This window comes from Carlito syrichta, unplaced genomic scaffold (genome assembly GCF_000164805.1).
Source record: "Carlito syrichta isolate Samal-C Ts95f unplaced genomic scaffold, Tarsius_syrichta-2.0.1 Scaffold90623, whole genome shotgun sequence".
NCBI classification, from domain to species: domain Eukaryota; kingdom Metazoa; phylum Chordata; class Mammalia; order Primates; family Tarsiidae; genus Carlito; species Carlito syrichta.
In genome coordinates, this window is record NW_007034719.1 from 147,861 (window position 1) to 166,480 (window position 18,620).

At 53.1% G+C, this 18,620-nt stretch overlaps 1 protein-coding gene across 1 annotated transcript in view; it reads left to right on the forward strand.

The window, feature by feature from the left end:
• RFTN1 (raftlin, lipid raft linker 1) overlaps positions 1 to 18,620 on the forward strand; it is a 153,805-nt gene that overhangs the window by 51,419 nt on the left and 83,766 nt on the right. The window contains exon 3 of the mRNA XM_008058939.2: positions 18,421 to 18,529. Coding sequence (XP_008057130.1) covers positions 18,421 to 18,529 — 109 coding nt within the window. The remainder of the gene's footprint in view (positions 1 to 18,420; positions 18,530 to 18,620) is intronic.

Below are 18,620 nucleotides of genomic sequence, written 5' to 3' on the forward strand. Positions count from 1 at the left end.
AGGGGACCCAGGGGGGTTGCCCAGAAGGAGCTTTTAACTTGGGCCTGAAGGTTTTTGGGGCGACAGTGGGCGTAGTCGGAGGCAATGGGAGGGGTTTATTGAACTCTAATGATGAGATGTTTTCTATGGCACCTGGGTAATTTGAGAGCGTGGCTGACAGTGCAACTGAATTATTAACGAGTCACCCAAAAGCAGTTCTCAGCGCAGTGACACTCCTCTGAGCTCTCTGCCGTTTTGACAAATTTCCCTTGCATGCATGAAAAATTCCCTGATCTCTTCTTTTGAAATTCCGACAAATGCTGTCTCGTCTTGGGGTGGCAGGGCTCAGCCACACGTCTGACGGTAAGTTGCTCTTGGTTTGAGGCTCGTGGAGTTGCCTCGTCAGGGACCTCAAAGGCCGACTTGAGAGGCATGGTTGAGGGTGAGACACTCAGTGAACAGTGCGAAAGAGAGTTTGTACCTCCTTGTCTCAGCTCTGCCCTCAGGTCTCGGTGACTTGTAACAGGCAGTGTGGCTGCTCTCGCTCTGAACTCTAAGTAGAGCTAAGTGATCCTTCATTTTTTTTTTTCCGGGCAGTTTTCCTTAGAGGGAGTTGCCAAAGATCTCGGAACTTGAAGTCTGAGAGAAGCTGGAAGCTGGTCGTTAAAATGTCACTTCTGATGTTCCCCAAGTGTGAGCCTGGTTCTCGGGGTTCCGTGGTCGTAGATGTCAGTGCGGTACAGGAGTGTGTGGTCCTGGTGTCCTGCTGCCGAGCCGTCGTTTGCCGCTGGGTGTTACTGAGCTGTGTTTCGTCACGAGTGGGGGGAAGCCGTCGCGCCCAGCTCCCTGGCACAGCGCCTTGCGTGGTACAGGGGCCGACCTAGAGCTCTGTGGACGTCCATTGGGCGCCTTTGGGCCTGGGACTGGAGGGGAGTGAGAGGAATGAGGGGACCCAGAGGAGCCAGGGTTCGTGCTGGGTGGGGGGGTGCAACTTGAAAGCTCTTGAGGAAGGGGGAGACGGCTGGGACCAAAGTCGCCCTTCTTGCTAGCAGTGCAGACTTCGCCTGCACGCCATCTGCTTATGGAGCAAATCCTCACAGGTACTCCAGAGCTCTTAAAAAAAAAGGATAAGAAATAAAGCTGCCCTTGAGACCATGAACGCCACCCTGCCCTGTCCGTCTTCTGCCTGACCCGCGCCCGCTATCCTAAGGACTGGGTTGTGGTTCCCGGCAGGGAGCCCAGGAGCCCCACTGGCGTGGGTTCTCAGAGAATGTTCATTGGAATCACGCTGCAGGGGCAGGGGCTTGCCCCGGGGGCATCCTTGGGCGCTCAGGTGGAGGGGACAGTAGCGCTGCACCTTGGGCGCGTCGCCTGCTGAGTGGGCAGCGGGCATGCTGCGAGTGGCGGGTGTTCCTCCCGCTCAGCTGGGTATTGTCTGGGATACACGTGTGGATGTGATTTGTCTGTGCAAGGGTGAGCCATAGAGCTCCTGGCTGTCAGGAAGTGGGGGGGGGGGGCAAAAACCCAGGATTTATTTATAAAAATTGTGTATCTATTCTGACATGTCTAAACTCAGTCACCTTCAAAGTGCTCTCAGTTTAATGCGGCACACCTATCGAGATGCTTTTTCCACTGCTCAAGACAGTTTTTGAACTCGTCGATTTTGATGCCTTTTGGTGTTTCCACCGGTTTTTTTTTTCCACCTCTTCCACATCAGCAAAACGTTTTCTTTTGAGGTTTTTCCCCCTTTTTTCATCTGGGGAAACCAAGAAAAAGTCACTTGGGGTGAGATCAGGTGAGCAGGGAGGGCGGGACACACGGGGATCTGTGTTTGGGGTCAAAAACTGCTGAATGCTCAGCGTGGTGTGGGCAGGTGTACTTGTAAGTCCCCAAGTACAAATGAAATGGGCAAACCCGTTGAAAGAACCTCCAAAAAAGTTCACTGAGGCCGAATGCAGCCTGTCTCCAAAGCGCTAGCTCGTCCGCGGATGCTGATGGGTTCCTAGAACACTCGCCTCGCGGGGAAGCCTGGACTCCAAGGGCCTTGTCCTCCAAAAGATAATTCCGGGTTTTGGGGGTCCCCTCCGTGTCTGTCTTCCAGAGGCAGGCGATGCCTGTGCCCGCCAGGTCCAAAGGGCCTGGTTTGCATCCCTGGCCTGGCCTTTGCTAACGGGGGTGCCTCAGAGAAGGCGGCTGTGAGGGCCTGGGTCTGGGGGCTGGATTTGAACGGGGAGATGAGGAGCAAGCGGGACGGGCCTCCAGGCAGGGAGACTGGCTTGAGAGAGCCCGGAGCGGAACCACGGGCCGTGGACATTGTAGAGCCTGGAGCTCGGGGTCTGGGGGGAGCAGCAGAGGACGGGCAGGAGAGGCCTGGGGCTGGGACTGGAGAGGAGGCTGGGGGCTGCATTGGCACTGTGGGGAGGCTCTGAGCACCAGCGACCTCTCACTGCTGGCCAGGCAGAGGCTGCTGAGGTCTTCGCAGTGACCTGGACTCCTCCGGGGACGTTTGCAGGGTGCGCGGACTGCCCAGGGCCACAGCCTCGCTGCGTTCCAGGCTGACCGTGTGCCTGGGGTCTGAGCAGCCTTTCCCTGGGCTCGGCTGGGCGAGTCGGCCCTGGCCGCCGGGGCGAGTGATACCAGACCGTGTTCTTGGCTCTTTGCTGTTGTACTTCCAGGAAGGCAGATCTCAGAGGTGACCCCTTGCCTCCCCTCCTCGGCCCCAGAGTCTGTAATCCTGGAGGCTCTGCCTCGGTTCCCAGTCAGGCCTGCAGGGCCGGGCTCCAGGAGGGGGACGCTGGGAGTTGGGGAGTCACACTCCAGCTCTGCCCTGTGGTGCCAGCTGGTTCCTGCCTCTCATGCTGCTTTCAAGAACGGCCCGAGATCCAACTTTGTGTGTGAAGACTTATCTTTTGTAAGCGTTGCCTCACTTCTTCCCAGTGGCACTGTGTGTCCCTCACCCACCCACCGGCCGGCATCTGGCGGCCTCTGGGATTTCCAAGCAGTGCTCGTGGTGGAGGTGACACGCGCCCTCCCGGGACACACAGTGGTCACTGGGCCTACGGCCTCTCCCGTGGTGGGCTTTTAGATGTCTGCCCACGCCCCCTCCCGTTGCTGAATCTTCTTTGGATCCCCATTGCTTATGTAGAGTGCCAGGCTTCCAGGAGTTGGTGCTCAGTAGAATTTTCTGGAATCGTGTGGGATAAAGCCCCACCTAGGAATTTTGCTGCAATCATTCACCAAAGGACCCTGCAGTCATACGGGGTGGATCTGTCTCTGGTCTGCACATTTGCCAGTAGCAAAAGTGCATCTTGGTGATGCAGCGTCACAGCCCGGACCTCCAGTAAGGGAGCATACTCACACATGCACACCACACACACACACACACACACACACACACACACACACACACACACGTGAGCGAGAGCCTTCCGTTGCCAGAATCACAGCGATTTGCCCGAGAATATATGCTTATTATTTTTCACTCTTCTTTTTCTTTTAAAAAAAACGTTCAAAGGCTGGCCTTCAAAGAAAGGAACTCTTTGTGGGCCTGAAGTGAGGTACAAATGCGTTATATTGCCATTTTTATAGCCTACAAGACAGCAAGAACATTTTCTTTGGCATTTGAAAAGGGCAGAATTGGGAAAGTACGAAATTACATCGGAGCTGAAAAGAAAATTCTTTTAAAAATTATAGACGAAAGTGTCCTCTTTAAGTGGCCTTGTGTCTCTTCGTGTCTAATTTTTACCAATTACTTTGGCTCTGGGGAGAATTATAGGGCTCCCAGAGGGAGGCTTCATAATTAAGCGAAATACACAGGCGGTGGCAGCGCCTACGGGCTGTGCCCTAGAAACCGCTCACACAGTGGGGAGGGGGGCGGGGACCGGCCCTGGGGCAGGCTGCTGGGCAGGTCACACACAGGGAAGACGCGGGTGGTGGCTCAGCGGCAGCCAGCGTGTGCGACTGTGTTGAGGACTGCAGGCCCAAGATGCAGGCTCTTCTCTTGAGTGGAGCGGGGACCGGGAAGGTGTCTGTCTAGCATGGGGTGGCGACTTTGGATTGGGCTACAGGGAGGGCACTTCGCTGTGCCTGGCTCCTGGTGTGGCACCCTCCTTCCTCAGAGCTCTCCAGCTTCCTGAAACCCATGGAGGACTGGCCATGCCTCCGGCTGTCACCAGACCCCAAGGAGCTGTCCAGCGTCACCCAGACATCTGAGCCCATTTCTCCTGTTTTCCGTCTCATGCAGGAGTGACACCCTTCCCTGGCGTGTTCCAGTCGCTGGGCTCGCTGTTAATTATTGCATTTACGCTTTCCAATCTAATGTGCCAGTTCTCTTGGGGACAGAGAGCTTTTCCGATCCATACCCTCTAAAGGTTTGCCTGGAGACTCTGGCTGTCTTCTTGCAAAGCACTGACCTTTGTCCCAGTGGAAAGAACAAGAGGTGTGCGAGGTTCGTGGAGAGTGTGCAGTCCCCACGCCAGCTTGTTGCTGGCCCCAGCCGCCCGTGTCTCTCCCCACGTTTTATTCCTTGTCTCCTCTGAGAGAGAGAATTAGCATCCTAGCGGTTGCCCATCTTTCCCAGAAGTCTTGGAGTGGCCAAGAATCACAAGCAGGTACTCAGACGCAGGAGTGAGGTGCCAGGTGTCTTTGAAGTTTCCTGCGAATCCTAAACGAACGTGTGCCACAAAGAGTCCGTATTTGTCTTTAGATACAATATATAAAGGCCCCTTCCTTCCACATGTCGGACAGTCTTTAAATACAAATGGACGCTAGGAAGATGATTCTGTGTCGTCGCAAGGCACAGTACAGGGACACACTTAGGCGTGCTTTCGAGAGCCATTTGCATGCAGTGTAGGTAATTGAGTTGCAAATAATCTTCCTGAAGTGTTTGCACTTTGTCTTGGTGTGTCTCTCTCATACTGAATTTGGGAAGACAGATTCTCTTTAAATCTTCTTGCCTTTTCTCCTCTTAGTCAGAGAGAGCGTGGATTCTGTGTGTTTCCAGCTGAAAAGATGTAACGAGCACCGCCGTGATGGGAATTAGATTTTAGGTTTTGAGAGGTGAGGCAGACGAGGACGAGCTCGGGATGGACACAGCCTGAGTGATCTGTGTTCTTGGGATGTTGACGTCTTGATCATCGCCGAAACCCGTCGGCTGTCTTAGGACACAGTAAGTGGCTGAAGGAGGGGGCCGCTTTGCAAAGAGGTAACGGCCGTGAGTGTGATTCGGAGGGGCGCACCTCTCGTTTGCTTCCGTTCATTGTTCGTGAACTGGGTCTTGAAATGGCCGCTCTGAAAACCACAGTAGTCACTGGCATTCATCCAGCACCTGTTCCTGGGGGTCTGAGAGCACTTTGGCCCACTCCTGAGTGTGTAAGTGTTATAATTAATTCTCGCCATGTCCCCACGGTGGTGGTTTTTGTTGTTAATATTTGTTGAACACAGTATCATGCACCCGGCAGAGGTTTTAGACTGCACCGGTTTGTAGCTGAGAAGTACCACGATCTTTCACCATCCCCAGCTCTCATCTTTATCCTGGGAGAGGGAGGCGGAAGGAGTTAGGAACGGCTGCTCAGCGCAGGAGTGTGGTGTGGGAGGGGAGTGTCGGCGGATCCTGGGTTTCATCTTGAGACGTGTGACACAGAAATACGCCATCTTGCGGCGCCAGGCCCAGCGCTGACAGTGGCTTCCTTGGAGAATTCTGAGACTCTTCTGGGCTTTACCGCATCCCCCGTCCTGTTGGCCGTGGAGTGGGACTAGAGACCTGGCTAATCCCCAGGCCGGGTTCGAGTCATAGAGCTGCCACTGCATGCCCCCGGAGGCCCCCAGATGGCCCCACTCACCAGATGGGCTGGGTCTTGTCAAGCGGTGTGTGCAGAGGATGGTTCTAGGGCTCTGCGTGCCCTGTTTTCTCTCTGCTCCCTGAAAACAAAACCAAATTCTTGTTATTTCTTTGAGTTGGAGTCTCACTCCATTGCCCAGGCTGCGGTGCAGTGGCACACTCACAGCCGCATTTTATCTGTCATGTGTCTGCGGTATCCTCCAAGGCAGCAGTAGCCTTTTTTAGACAGCATGGGATGAACCCTTGTTCTGGGGAATCTATCATCCACGTCTAGGGTCGACGTCCTCAGCATTGCTCCGGCAGCCTGGGTCCTCTTAGGAGTGGAGAGCCCTCCTTTCTTGTGAAGAGTGTCTCCAAGTTTGCAGGCTCTTCCGAACGTGCTGTCTCCTTTGTGGAAATGGCCACAGCCATTCCCCTTTACGATGCCGTGGCTGTCCAGAGTCCTGTTTGTTGTCTTGTGACACACACGATCTTCACTCCTGGCAGCCAGGATCAAGGGGACAGGCCTCAGCCTGGTGCCCGGGTATCCAGGGCCATGTCTGTGCCTTGTGTGAGTGGAGGAGCCAGTGTCATCTTGGGGTCTGCCCGCTTCTGATACCATTCCTCTTTCATTTGTTAGCTGTGAGGACTGAGGTTAGGGAAAGCGTGGACGTTCTCAGCCTTGATGCTGTGGACATTCTGGGGCAGATAATTGTGTGAGGACTGTCCTGTGCATTGTGGGTAATTAGCAGCATCCCCGGTGTCTGCACTCTAGATGCCAGCAGCAACCCCCCCCATCCCCACAGCTGTGATAAGTTCCAGATGTGGCCAAGTGTTCACCGAGGGGCAAAGCTGCCCCCAGCTGAGAACCACTGGGTTAGAGTTAGGGGTGAGGTAGGAGTTCACTGTTTTCTTCTAGATAGGCCCCTTGCCAAGAGCATCTATTACATTGACACAATTTTGCCACTGAATGGAATGCCACCTTTATCGTAGTTAGGATTTCCGTATATACCCTAGTCTAATCCCGTGTGGAGGCAGGGACCAGGGGCCTGGCCTGAAGGAGGCTTGGGTGCTGGGGAGCCCTTTTGTTTTGAGTTGGAGTCTCACTCCATCACCCAGGCTGGAGTGCAGCTCACGGCCACCCGGTGTCAACCCGCTGGGCTTAGGCCATCCTTCCGCCTCAGCCTTCCAAGTAGCTGGAACTTCATGCGTGCGCTACCATGCCCGGCTTATTTTTTGATTCTTTTTTTATTGTGGAGATAAGGTCTTGCCAAGTTGTCCAGGCTGTTCTTGAACCACGGGCTTAGGCAATCTGCTCACCTTGGCTTCCCAAAGTGCTGGGATTGCAGGCTTGGTCCACTGTACCCGGCCCTTTGGAGCACTTTTAACTGAAATCTCAGCAAAGTAAATTTTTGTAGTTTCGACTAAATCATCCCTTGTGAAATGTACATATGTACACATGGCTTTAAAAAATTCCCAACAGTTGGTTCCATGATTTTGCAAGGGTGATAGTGCTGCAGTGAACATGGGAGGGTAGCTTCTCCTTTTAAACATATGGAGTGCCCGCCAATGATTGACTGGATAAAGAAAATGTGGCATATATACACCACGGAATACTGCACAGCCATACAAAGGAAGGCAGCTATGTCCTCTGCAGCCACACGAATAGAGCTGGAGTGAACTGCCTCAGAAATAGGACTCAGACGCCACGTGTTCTCACTCACCTGTGGGAGCTAAATGGTCACAAAGATGGAAATAATAGACACTGGGGACACCAATAAGGGGGGAAGTCGGAGGGGATGGGGCACAACGTTCCCTCTGGGGAATGGGCCACCTGAGACCCAGTCCCCACCACAATGCTTATGTTCGTGTCACAGACATGCCTGTGTACCCCCCGAATCTAAAATAAAAATGAAAAAAAAAAAGAAGGGAAAAAGCTCCTCTAAGTGATTGCAGGTTGAGGAAAATACCAGTAATGTAAAATCCTCTCTCTCTCCTGGCCACACGCAGAGATGGCCGCACGGACTGTCCCTCACTGTGTGCGAGAGTCTCGTTGGGCATCGCGTGAGACTAAAACGTCCGCCCCTGCCTGTTCAGATCGGACCTGAAGAAATCTGGATTTACCAAGAGGACTTTGTGAAACGTGGATGTAGTTCCTTTGTTGTTGACTGGAGTCTCATTCCAAGTGTTATTCTGCCTTGAGATGTTAGCTCTTGATCATATGAACTGTGATCGTCATGGTAAACTGTTGGACCCACGTCGGTTTCTCATCTGTTGACTGTTGTGCTGTGTGTGTTGTGTCTTGTAACATCCGGAAGATGCAGGGACATGGTGCTCGGGAGGGTTTTTCTGCGGTATGATCACAAGCTCCTGGTGGTGACCGGCCTGGGCAGCTTCCGGGTCATGCTCAGTTCCCGAAGCTGTTAGAGTCTCGCTGCTCAGAGTGGAGTCTGTGGCCAGCAGGCCGGCATTACCTAGAGCTCCATGGAAATGCAGACTCTCAGCTCCCAGCCCTGCCGGATCAGAACCTGCATTTTAACAGTTGCCAGGTGGTGTGTATACATGTGGAAGCTTGAGGACAGAGTTCAGCTGTGTTTTCTTTTTTTTTTTTTTTTTTTTTTGAGTCGGAGTCTCTCTCTGCCTCCCAGGCTGGAATGCAGTTGGTACGCTCACGGCCACCACAGCCTTGACCTGGGCTCAGGCGATCCTTCCGCCTCAGCCTTCCAAATTGCTGGAACCACAGGTGTGGGCCGCCACATCCGGCTAATTTTTTTGATTTGTTGTAGAGATGGTATCTCACCATGTTGCCCAGGCTGGTCTCAAACCCATGGGCTTAGGCAGTCCTTTGCCTCTACCTCCCAAAGTGTTGGGTTGACAGGCGTGAGCCACTGCACCTGGCAGCTGTGTTTTCCTATAACATAACCATTAGTCACATGCAGCCACTTACATTTAATTAATTATCATTGAATACATTTTAAAAATCAGTGCCTCAGTTGCACTAGTGAAATTTCAGGTGCTTGGCAACAAAACGTGGTGCGTGGCCGCTGTCCCGGTCAGTGAAGACACAGCCGGTTTCCATCCTAGGACTGCGCTGGCTTGGGTCTGTAGGTTGGATGATCTGGAAAAGGAGACGTGGGGTGCTCGTGTGCGTTAAATGCAGACAGAGGGAGCCTTCCTGTCACTCAGCGGCGCGCGACCCGCTGGAGGCCTGCGAAGACCATTCGTGTGCAGCTGTTATTGTTATTTCTGTTTGCAGATAGGTGACTTTTCTGAACCGGTAAATGTCAGGCCGACCTGTCTTTCTTCAGTGTTCTGTGAGAGCCGCTATTAATTATGCATGACGGCTCATATTTGTTCTTGCTGCATCGTTCAAAGTGAAGGATGGGCCTTGAAGGATCCCGGAGAAGGCAGGACCCCTCCCCACCCAAGCCCCATTCCTAAGACTGCTCCCCTCTCCTCTGTGGCCCTGCTGGCGAGGGTGGAAACTCATTCACAGCCCATCCGACAGGGAGCTCCGAGGCAGAGCACCTGTGTGTTCCTCTTGGCTCTGTTTTGCTTTGAGCTGGAGTCTCACTCTTGGCCCAGGCTAGAGCACAGTGGCACGATCACGGCTCACTGCAGCCTCTACCTCCTGGGCTCAGCTCCTGGAACTACAGGTGTGTGCCATCACGCCTAGTGAATCATGTTTGCTTTCTGTAGAGACGACGTCTCGCTTCGTTGCTCAGGCTGCTGGTCTTGAGCTCTTGGGCTCAAGCGAACCTCCCGCCTCGGCCTCCCAAAGTGCTGGGATTACAGGTGTGCGCCGCCATGCTCGGCCTCCTTTCGGCCTTTGAAAGTGAGCAGTACTCTCCTGCGGTGCGCAGTGGCTGGTAGTTTATGTGCCAGGGAGCTGGCCCCGTCATGAGCAGGGAGACAGGATGTGGCAAGATTTCTCTAGAATGAGCAACATGGATGGTTAGATGCCCCAGTGGCATGTCCCCACCCGGTGGAGCACAGGTCTGCGACAGACGTGTGGGGACAGTGGTGCTTGCTCATCTCCTTCGTTGCTACCGCAACATTCCCGGAGACAACGGGAACATTGTCAGCCGGAGTGGTGACTGTCATTTGGAGAAAGAGGAAGGGAAAGTCAGAAGAAGGGGCCGTGCTCCGTCCGTGGGCCGACGCGCCTCCTCCCTGCTTTGAATCCCCTGGCGGGCCCCGCAGTTGGGGGCTTCTCGCTGGGCTTGGTTGACTTTTGTCCTCAAGCACTTCCTGGGCTTTGCCGTCAGGGGACGCGTTTAGCTCCAGCGGCCTCCTTTTATTCTCGTAGACTTCGTCCGTCTTGCAAGGAGGGCTTCTGAAATGATGGGAGAGCTTTTCCCCATGTTCTGAGAGCTTCTGTGGGAGCAGCGGTCTGTCCCTTCCCTAGCCAGCGCCCGCTGCAGGGACAGGAAACACCTCGAGCCCCCCACCCCCGCTCCCCTGCACACACCTGCACTTGTGCTCCCGCTCCCGAAAGGCCCCTCCCTCCAACCTGCCTGACACTGCCACCTGCTTCGTCTCCCCGAAATCCACGCCGTGTGTCTTCTCTCCAGGGCCTTCGTGGCTCCCTCCTGGCCTCCCACTCTTCCACGTGGCCGCAGTGCCCTGGGCCACAGAGTCAGGCTAACAGTGGATTCACCGCCCCCACCCTCAGGCTCAGGGACCCATGACTTACAGGCAGCCTCCCCTGCATGCGCCTGTTGCCAAGCGGACCTGTCTGCTGTTTCTGTGCACAACCCACGCCTTCTTCAACCCACGTCATCCTGAATTTGTTCTCAGAGCCTGGAATGTCCTTTCGTCGTCCTCCCACGACTCCTTCCCGCACAGCCTCGAAGACGTGTCCCTGGCCTTCACAGACTTCTCCTGGGACAGCTGAGCTCTCCTGGCCCTTGGCTTCCCTGTGGCATCTCCCTCGTTGTGGATGCCAGGGCAGAGTCTGGCCTGGAACCCGCAGACCCTCCAGTCGTCCTTCCTGTGAGGGTCTAGCCGGGGCCCCCAGTTGTCCTTCCTGTGAGGGTCTAGCCCGGGGTCCAGTCCCTCCCTTGAGGGTCTAGCCTGGGTCTCCCAGTTGTCCCTCATGTGAGAGTCTAGCCGGGACCCCCGTCCCTCATGTGCAGCTGGTGGTCCAGCTGGTGACAGCCATGTGTGTGAACACGTGGACCTTCTCACTGTCACTGGTTCAACCTGAGGGGACCACATCGGAACCCACTTTCTTGTCTTTCACTGACGGATCTTTTCACGTCTGTAGCTGATGTCTCTTCCTCTTCCTTAACGAGAATAAGTCCTTCTGATTGTTCTGCTTGAACCCAGTGTTGCTTTGGGAAAAAAGCCTTAAAATTCCTTTCTGTTTCCCGGAGATGGAGAATTTGTTTCTGTCGACTGACATTTGTACTTTTTTTTCTGATTGGAGCAGTGCCTGGTAATCTAGGTTTAAGTTTGTCGCCTTTTAAAAAAAAAAATTTCTAAATGAAGCAAAATCCTACGATGAGCTGCACGCCCTTTCTCCTTCGCAGGCCTGATGCTGAAGCCATGCCTGGCATTCTGGGAAAGAAGAGACCGCTCAAGCCTGGGCCTCAGAAGGGACCTCAGGGATTTACTAGCTGGGACGGGAGTTCCTCTGTGGCTGTCATTGAAAAGTAACGTGTGGGATTGGCTTAGAAGTAGAGTGTATAGTAGTTTCTGGAAGGCGTTGACTTTTCAGTTGACTCGTTTCAGATCTTCCCAGGAGAGCAAAATGAGTGTTCAGCTTACCACGTGGCACTTCGGCAGCGTAACTTGAGGACTCGCCCTTTGGCTGTGACAGTGGCCGACATTTCAGGCCCTCCCAAAGCGTTAGCGACACTTGTTGCAACAGTGTTCTTTGAGTGACTTCGGAGAGGCTTGTGTCCCTGCCGTGCGAGGGCAGTTTGTGCTGTGTAGACGTGTGGCCGTGGTCGCTGTAGCCATGGTCGCTGTGGTGGGGGAGGAATGGCTGAGCCATCACAGGAGATGCATGTCTGCCGTGGCTGCTCTGGGTTAGCTGTTTGGATTGTGATAAGGTGAGATAATCTGTTCTCTCTTATCTGTACCCCGACACTAGCCTTCCATGACTCACAGGGGGCTTGTGTATGTAACCCAGAGACCACAGACCGGGGGACCTGGGAGGTCAGTTCATTCCAATCATGTCCGCCTATGAAGTCTGACGGCTATGAGCTACATAAAAACACAATTTAAGGCCTCTTTTTAGAAAGTATGTACTTTGGCAGTCCTGGCCTGGAATTCCTAGTGCGGGTTGGGATCTATCCTGCCCAAGGTGCCAGGGTTTCTGCCGATCCCACTGTCCCCCCGCTTCGCAGGACAGGCGCTTGCCACACGTCCGTCACCACCCTGCACGGCGACTTTCCTTGTGGCAGCCATGTTGCTCCCAGGAATGAGAATGTGAGCACTGGCCAGGGGAAAACAGGAGAGAGGGTGTTTCTTGGTGGGTGTTCCTATAACTTTCCAATGAGAACAGTGTCTGCCCCATGGCTGTGCACCTTTGAGTTGACCTCTCTTGTGTGTCGTCTGACCCTCCGGCCGCTGGGGGATGTGGCCAGACGGCCCTCGATAGCCTGGACGGTTGTGAGGACGAGGCCCTGCAGGTCCATCGCCAGGTCGTTTGCGGTTTTCATCACAGTTGTGTGTGTGTGAATGAGGAGGGCGGCGTGACACAGAGCATGTGGTCTCTTTTCAGGCTCCTGGACAACTCTGACATTTGCGGCCAGTCTTGTTGACACTGGAATGTCTTTAGCACATGGGCACCGGGTTCTTTGCAGCTAGGAAAGATTGCGTACAAATGTCCAGTGTCTAGGTCTACTTATGTGTGTTTGTTTGACAAGCATTTATTGATGCGTGCTTTGTGTGTTTTTTGTTTTTTGCTTCTTCACATTCAGTTTTGGCTGAAGTCCTGGTTATAAGGTATCAAAGAAATGAGGACCAGGCCAGGCACGGTGGCTCACACCTGTCATCTTGGTGCTTTACAGGTGGGAGGCTGAGGAGGGAGGATGACTTGAGGCCAGAAGTTCAAGACCAGCCAGAGCAACATAGGGAGACCCTGTCTTCATTAAAGAAAGAAAGAAAAGGAAGGAAGAGGAAAGGAATTGTTTGGGATAACAAAAAAAGGTCTGGAAATAGACAGTGGTGGTGATTGCACAACATCGTGAATGTACTTAACGACGCTGAATTGTACACTTAAAAGTGATCAAAATGACCGGGCGCGGTGGCTCACGCCTGTAATCCCAGCACTTTGGGAGGTGGAGGTGGGTGGATTGCTTGAGCCCAAGAGTTCAAGACCAGCCTGGGCAACATTGAGAGGCTTTGTCTCTAGAAAAAAAAAAATTGCTTAAAAAATGATTAAAATGGCAGATGTTATGTGATGTATATTTTACCTTAATGAAAAACAAAAAAGAGTAAGGAAATTAGAGTTTTTCTGCCCCAAAGAAGCATAGACCCATCCTTGTATTCCCTTCATCTCAGGTCTTTTTCTTGAAGGTGAGCTCTCCTCTTAGGGGGCAGAAGTCTGCGTACTGGCCTCTACAAGTCACTCTTTCAGTGTTTTCCCCCATCCGTGGGCTTCTCAGTTATCCCCCAGGGAGTGTCTCTTGGACGGCAGCAGAGCCAATGTACACAGCTGGGGGGTTAATTCCAGGCTTAGCAGAGACATTGGGAAGGCATTCCAGAGACTTCTGAAATACTCTTCACCACGTTTCTCTCCATCATGAATATCTTCTGTTACCGCAGCACGTTTGTCAAACTAAGAAGTTGACCTTGGCATGTTCCTATTAATTAAGTTGTAGATGGTTCTGAGCATGAAGCGTCCACGTTGTTCTCTTCGGGAACTGTATTTGTTTTCTGTGCTCTGTAATAAATTGTGACAGACTTAGCAGCTCAAGACAGCACATATTGAGTATCTCACAGCCTCTGTAGCTTACTGGGACTCTGTGCTTCAGGGTCCCATCAGGCTGCCGTCCGGGTGCTGGCGGGGGCCGCGGTCTCATCAGAGGCTCGACCGAGGAAAGGTCCACTTCCGGGCTTCCTTGGTTTGTTGGCAGAGTTCATCTTCTCGCCATGGCAGAACTGAGAGGCCCGTGTTCCCTTGCAGCTGTTGGCCAGGGGCTGCCCACAGTCCACGACATGTGGCTCTTGAGAAACATGAGGCCTCTTCTTCAAAGTCATGAAGGGCGTCTCTCGCTCCCATCTGCTCAGATGGACTCCAGAGCACGACGCTGTCCCTGGGTGACAGCCATCACTCACCACATCCTGTTGAGTAGAAGCAAGTCACAAGCCCTCCCCCAGGCAGGGGTGGGGTTGCACAATGGTGTGAACTCCAGGAGGGGCGACCATCAAGGGGTCACCTTTGGGTATGTGTTGGCCGTAGTAATCACGGCCCCCTGTCCCCCAGTGCTGAGGAACCCAGACACTCCCTCTGGCAGCCCATAGGCAAGGTCACTATTGGATTTGAGGCTGCGTTTCCTAGGGCTGGTGGCTGGGCAGGCGTTCCTGGGTGACGGTGCCCCCCACCCAGCTCTTGACTCCACAGGGTCTCAGTTGCAGCCTCACAGTGCTGGTGTCAAGGCTCGCAGCCGGCATCTCCCCCAGGGTCTGGGATCCATGCCCTCCCCGGCTCCCGCCCTCTCCGGTGTGACGGTCCCTTCACTGCAGTTGTGGGCTGACTCCTGAAGGGTGGGAGAGCCGATTTGCCGCCCACCCACCCCCCGGATGCGTCAGAGCTGCTGTTCCAAGGAGCTGTAGGCCAGGATGTCATTGTTCACGGCTCATCTAGGAAATGTGAGATGCCCGTTTTTCTTGATCTTTTGTGCTCCTTGCAGCTCAGATGTAACTGAGTTAATTATTTGATGAAACGAGCCAGAGCCTCCTTGCTGGCTATGGAACTTGCTCCACTGTAGAAAAACAGAGATGTTTCATAGTGAGATAAAATAATCAGTTTATTTAAAAGACTTCACAGGCCTGGATGTGTATGAGACTCATAATTGGGGCTCAAAGAACTTCCTGTTCTGGAACCAAAGCAGGTACTTATCAGACCCCGTACTAAAAATTATTCCTGACCGTCGATCTGGACTGTGAGTTGCTTACGGACAGCCTGGTTGGTCTTCCTTCGGTCCTTCCTGTGCATGCCATACCAAGTGGGTGTGCCCTGACTTACTTTAAGTGATTGCAATGTTTCGACCTGTTCATTTACAACCTCCTGGGCCTTTATCGAGGACCTCATGCCATCGGGCCTTAGTCTCTGGGTAACAGAGCCTCTGGGATTTACCATTTATTTATTTATTTAGAGTTGGAGTCTCACTCCATCAGCCAGGCTGGAGCGCAGTGGTACGCTCACGGCCACCCCAGCATTGACCTGCTGAGCTCTGGCCAGCCTTCCGCCTCAACCTTCCAAGTAGCCAGAACTACAGTCGTGTGCTACTGCACCCGGCTAATTTTCTTTTTGAGTTGGAGTCTCACTCTGTCGCCCAGACTGGAGTGCAGTGGCCGCTCCTGGCTGCTGGGCTCTGGCGATCCTTCCGCCTCAGCCTTCCTAGTAGCGGGAACTACAGGTGCACACTACCACGCCAGGCTAATTTTTGTATTTATTGTAGAGATGAGGTCTCGCCAAGTCGCCCGGGCGGGTCTCAAACCCGCGGCCTCAGGCAATTCACTCACCTCGGCCTCCCAAAGTGCAGGATTACAGGCTGAGCCACCGAGCCCGGCCTAATTTTTGATTTACTGTAGAGACAACGTCTTGCCAAGTTGCCCGGGCTGGTCTCAAACTCTCAGGCTCAGGCAGTTCACTCGCCTCGCCCTCCCAAAGTGCTGAGATTACAGGCTGAGCCACCGAGCCCAGCTGGGATTTGCCTTTTGAACTCCCTGCCACCACCCCAGTCTTTGTGGTTCGAGACCTCACATGTGACTGACTTGACCGAGTCTTGTCTTCTAAAGGACTGGAACCTTCTGCTTTAGTTCCTTTATGAAGCTTTTTGTGTAGGGGGAATGAAAGCAGGAGTCTAAACGGACCAAGTGTCGGGCGAGAAGGCTGGGGTTCAGAATTGGTTAATTTGGGGATTTGTTCATTCCAGAATCGGTATATTTGTCTACGTTTCAAAGGCAGGCACCTTGGTGCCCTGTCCCTGAAAGGGCATGCTTGGGGGGAAAATTAAAAATAAGCCGTTGAGGTTGGCTTACTACATCACACCTGCACACCTGGGGAAGCTGAATCCTCTGATTTTTTTCACGTTGAAATTTCTTGTAAATCATACCCAGATGGTCACCGGTAGCATACATCGCTCTCAGTGTTACACAGGAACCTTCGAAAACCATGTAAAAAACATTATAGCAAATATGCTTTTGGAAACGGGGTTTTGCTTGGTGAGGTGTGCTTGTCTCGAGAATTCAGTGTGGCTCCTGCTTGAAGGGTATTCTGGCCAGACCTGGCCGTGCAGCTTCATGCAGGGCCAGGAGTCCCTGCTCATGCTTGGCAGATGCGGGGTGGCCATGGGCAAGCCTGGTCTCCAGCATCTAGTCTCCACGCCTGTCGTCCACAGGGGACACACTCTGCCCGCCTTTGGCCAGGTTCCTGCCACCTGCCGCCCGCCCGAGGAATCCCCTCCTGTGTCTGACCACCGAGACTTCCAGGAGCGGGATCCCCGGTCCTGCAGTAAGTGGCACCATCTCCCAGCACGGCCTGTGACAGGTTCCCCTGAGTGGGCAGAGCCTTGTGCCATGTCACGCCACAGGCCTGTCCGTGTGGTGGAGCCATGGCAGGCAGCCCACAGCATGTGCGGAGATGGCGGGCATGCTGGGAAGCCACGATGCGGACCCCGAGGCCCCAGGCCTTCCCCTGACAGCCGCTTTGTTTTCCCAGAATGTCTTGCTCTCAGTGGCCTGGGCGTCTGTCTTGACTGCATCTCTAATGGTGATAAATTTTGCCAGACTGCCTCTGTGGGTGTTGAACCCTTTTAAAGTCTTTTAAGAATTAATCTCCGATTTCCCTAAGTGATGCATGAACGTGTTCTCTTTCTTTTACAATGGAATAAAATAGAGATCACGGCTAAAGCCGCTTCTGATCGCCCCCACCCCCATCGTCCCCACCTGTGGCCTTGGTTTCCACACAGCTCTCCCCACCATCCCTGGAGGTGACCGCTAGTGTTGGTGTGGTGTGCGCCTTTTGTTTTTTTCTGAGTTGGGGTCTCACTCTGTCACCCAGGCTGGGGTGCAGTGGTACATCACGGCTCACGGCAGCCTCAACCTCCTGGGCTCAGTTGATCCTTCTGCCTCAGCCTCTTGAGTACCTGGGACTACAGGTGTGTGCTGCCATGCCTGGCTAATTTTTTATTTTTTGTGTAGAGACGAGGTCTTGCTGTGTTGCCCAGGCTAGTCTTAAACTCCTGGACTCAAGCAAGTGTGTACCTTACTGTTACAGGCTGAAAAGAGGGCATTTGGGTTATATTAGAAATTCATTTAGAAAAGTCTTAAAAACTTGTGTTCTTTTGTAACTGAGTTGGGCTAAACATAAAAGCCGCTTGAATTTGAAAGTGCACATTCTTTCTTCCCCCCACACTGTCCTCACCACCCCTCACCGCCAGCACAGCCTTGCGTGACTGGACTGGAAGGCCACTCTTCTAGAAAGCCGTTGCTGGGGCTGAAGAAGAAACACCAGCAAGCCAGACTTCCTAATGATCAGGATAGTGGATGGAGGCCGATGGTGCCTGAAAGCCTGGAGCAAGCACACACACCTCTCTTGCACCTGTGAACACAAGGACATCGGACTGTGACGGGCCAGGGCTCTGGGAATCAAAGACCCCATGTTTGAAAACAATTGAAAGTTGTCATCTTAAATATTATGACTTTCCCTTCCTTCCAAATATTGCAATTGTCTCTCCCTTCCTCTAGAAAAACTGTAAAAGAACATACTGTGAATTCCAAGATGTTATCTAAAATGTCAGCATGACCAGGAGACTTGGTGTCACATCCATGGTCAGGTGTCAAATATTGTGAATGGAAATGTCGAGTCTTGTTAAAACTCCACGTAGGCTTCAACCTTGGGATAGGTGAAGGGCTATGGATTTTGGGTGTCAGTGCTGGAATGAATTTGTGTTGCCCTGGGTGGGCTTCTTGGCAGTGATGCCAACCCTTCTCCCTATAACCTGGTTCTACAAATTAAACACTCCCTTTCCTCCCAGTTTCTGCCTCTCATGTCTTAAGTGGCCGGGAGGGAGAGCAGCCGACTGATAGGGCCGTAACATTACTAGTTGTTTTCCTGTGCCCAGGCAGATGTAAACCAGTGGGAAACAGCCATCCCTGGGGTCTGTGTGTATGTTGGCTAACACACCCGCCATGTTGCGCTGAACCCGTCCTTCTGTTTTACTGCGTTTTACTTGGTGATGGGTCTTGGAGGTCTTTCTGTGACTCAGACCTATATATATTACTTGAGTCGTTGACTGTAATTCTCTTTCAGCAATGCCTTTTTTGGCAGTTCTTTTCAGGAAAGAATTTGGGGCTTCGCTGAATACCCAGTGATGCTTTTTTAAAAAAAATGTGTGGCGCCAAACCTTAATCCTTGTGTGCACACCTTTCTCTTTCTCCAGATCTCAGAAAGCCGATCTTCACAGCGAGGGCTACACTTTGGAGCTGGATTGCTGCTCTTTGCTGGACCCTCTGACAGACCAGAAACTCACCCCGGAGTTGATTAAGAAGGCGAGTGCCCTCAGGATGTGGCTACTGTGGGGTGGGGGTGGGGTGGGGGGAGGGTGGGGAGTAGGGATAGGTGTCAGCCTGAGGGGACAGC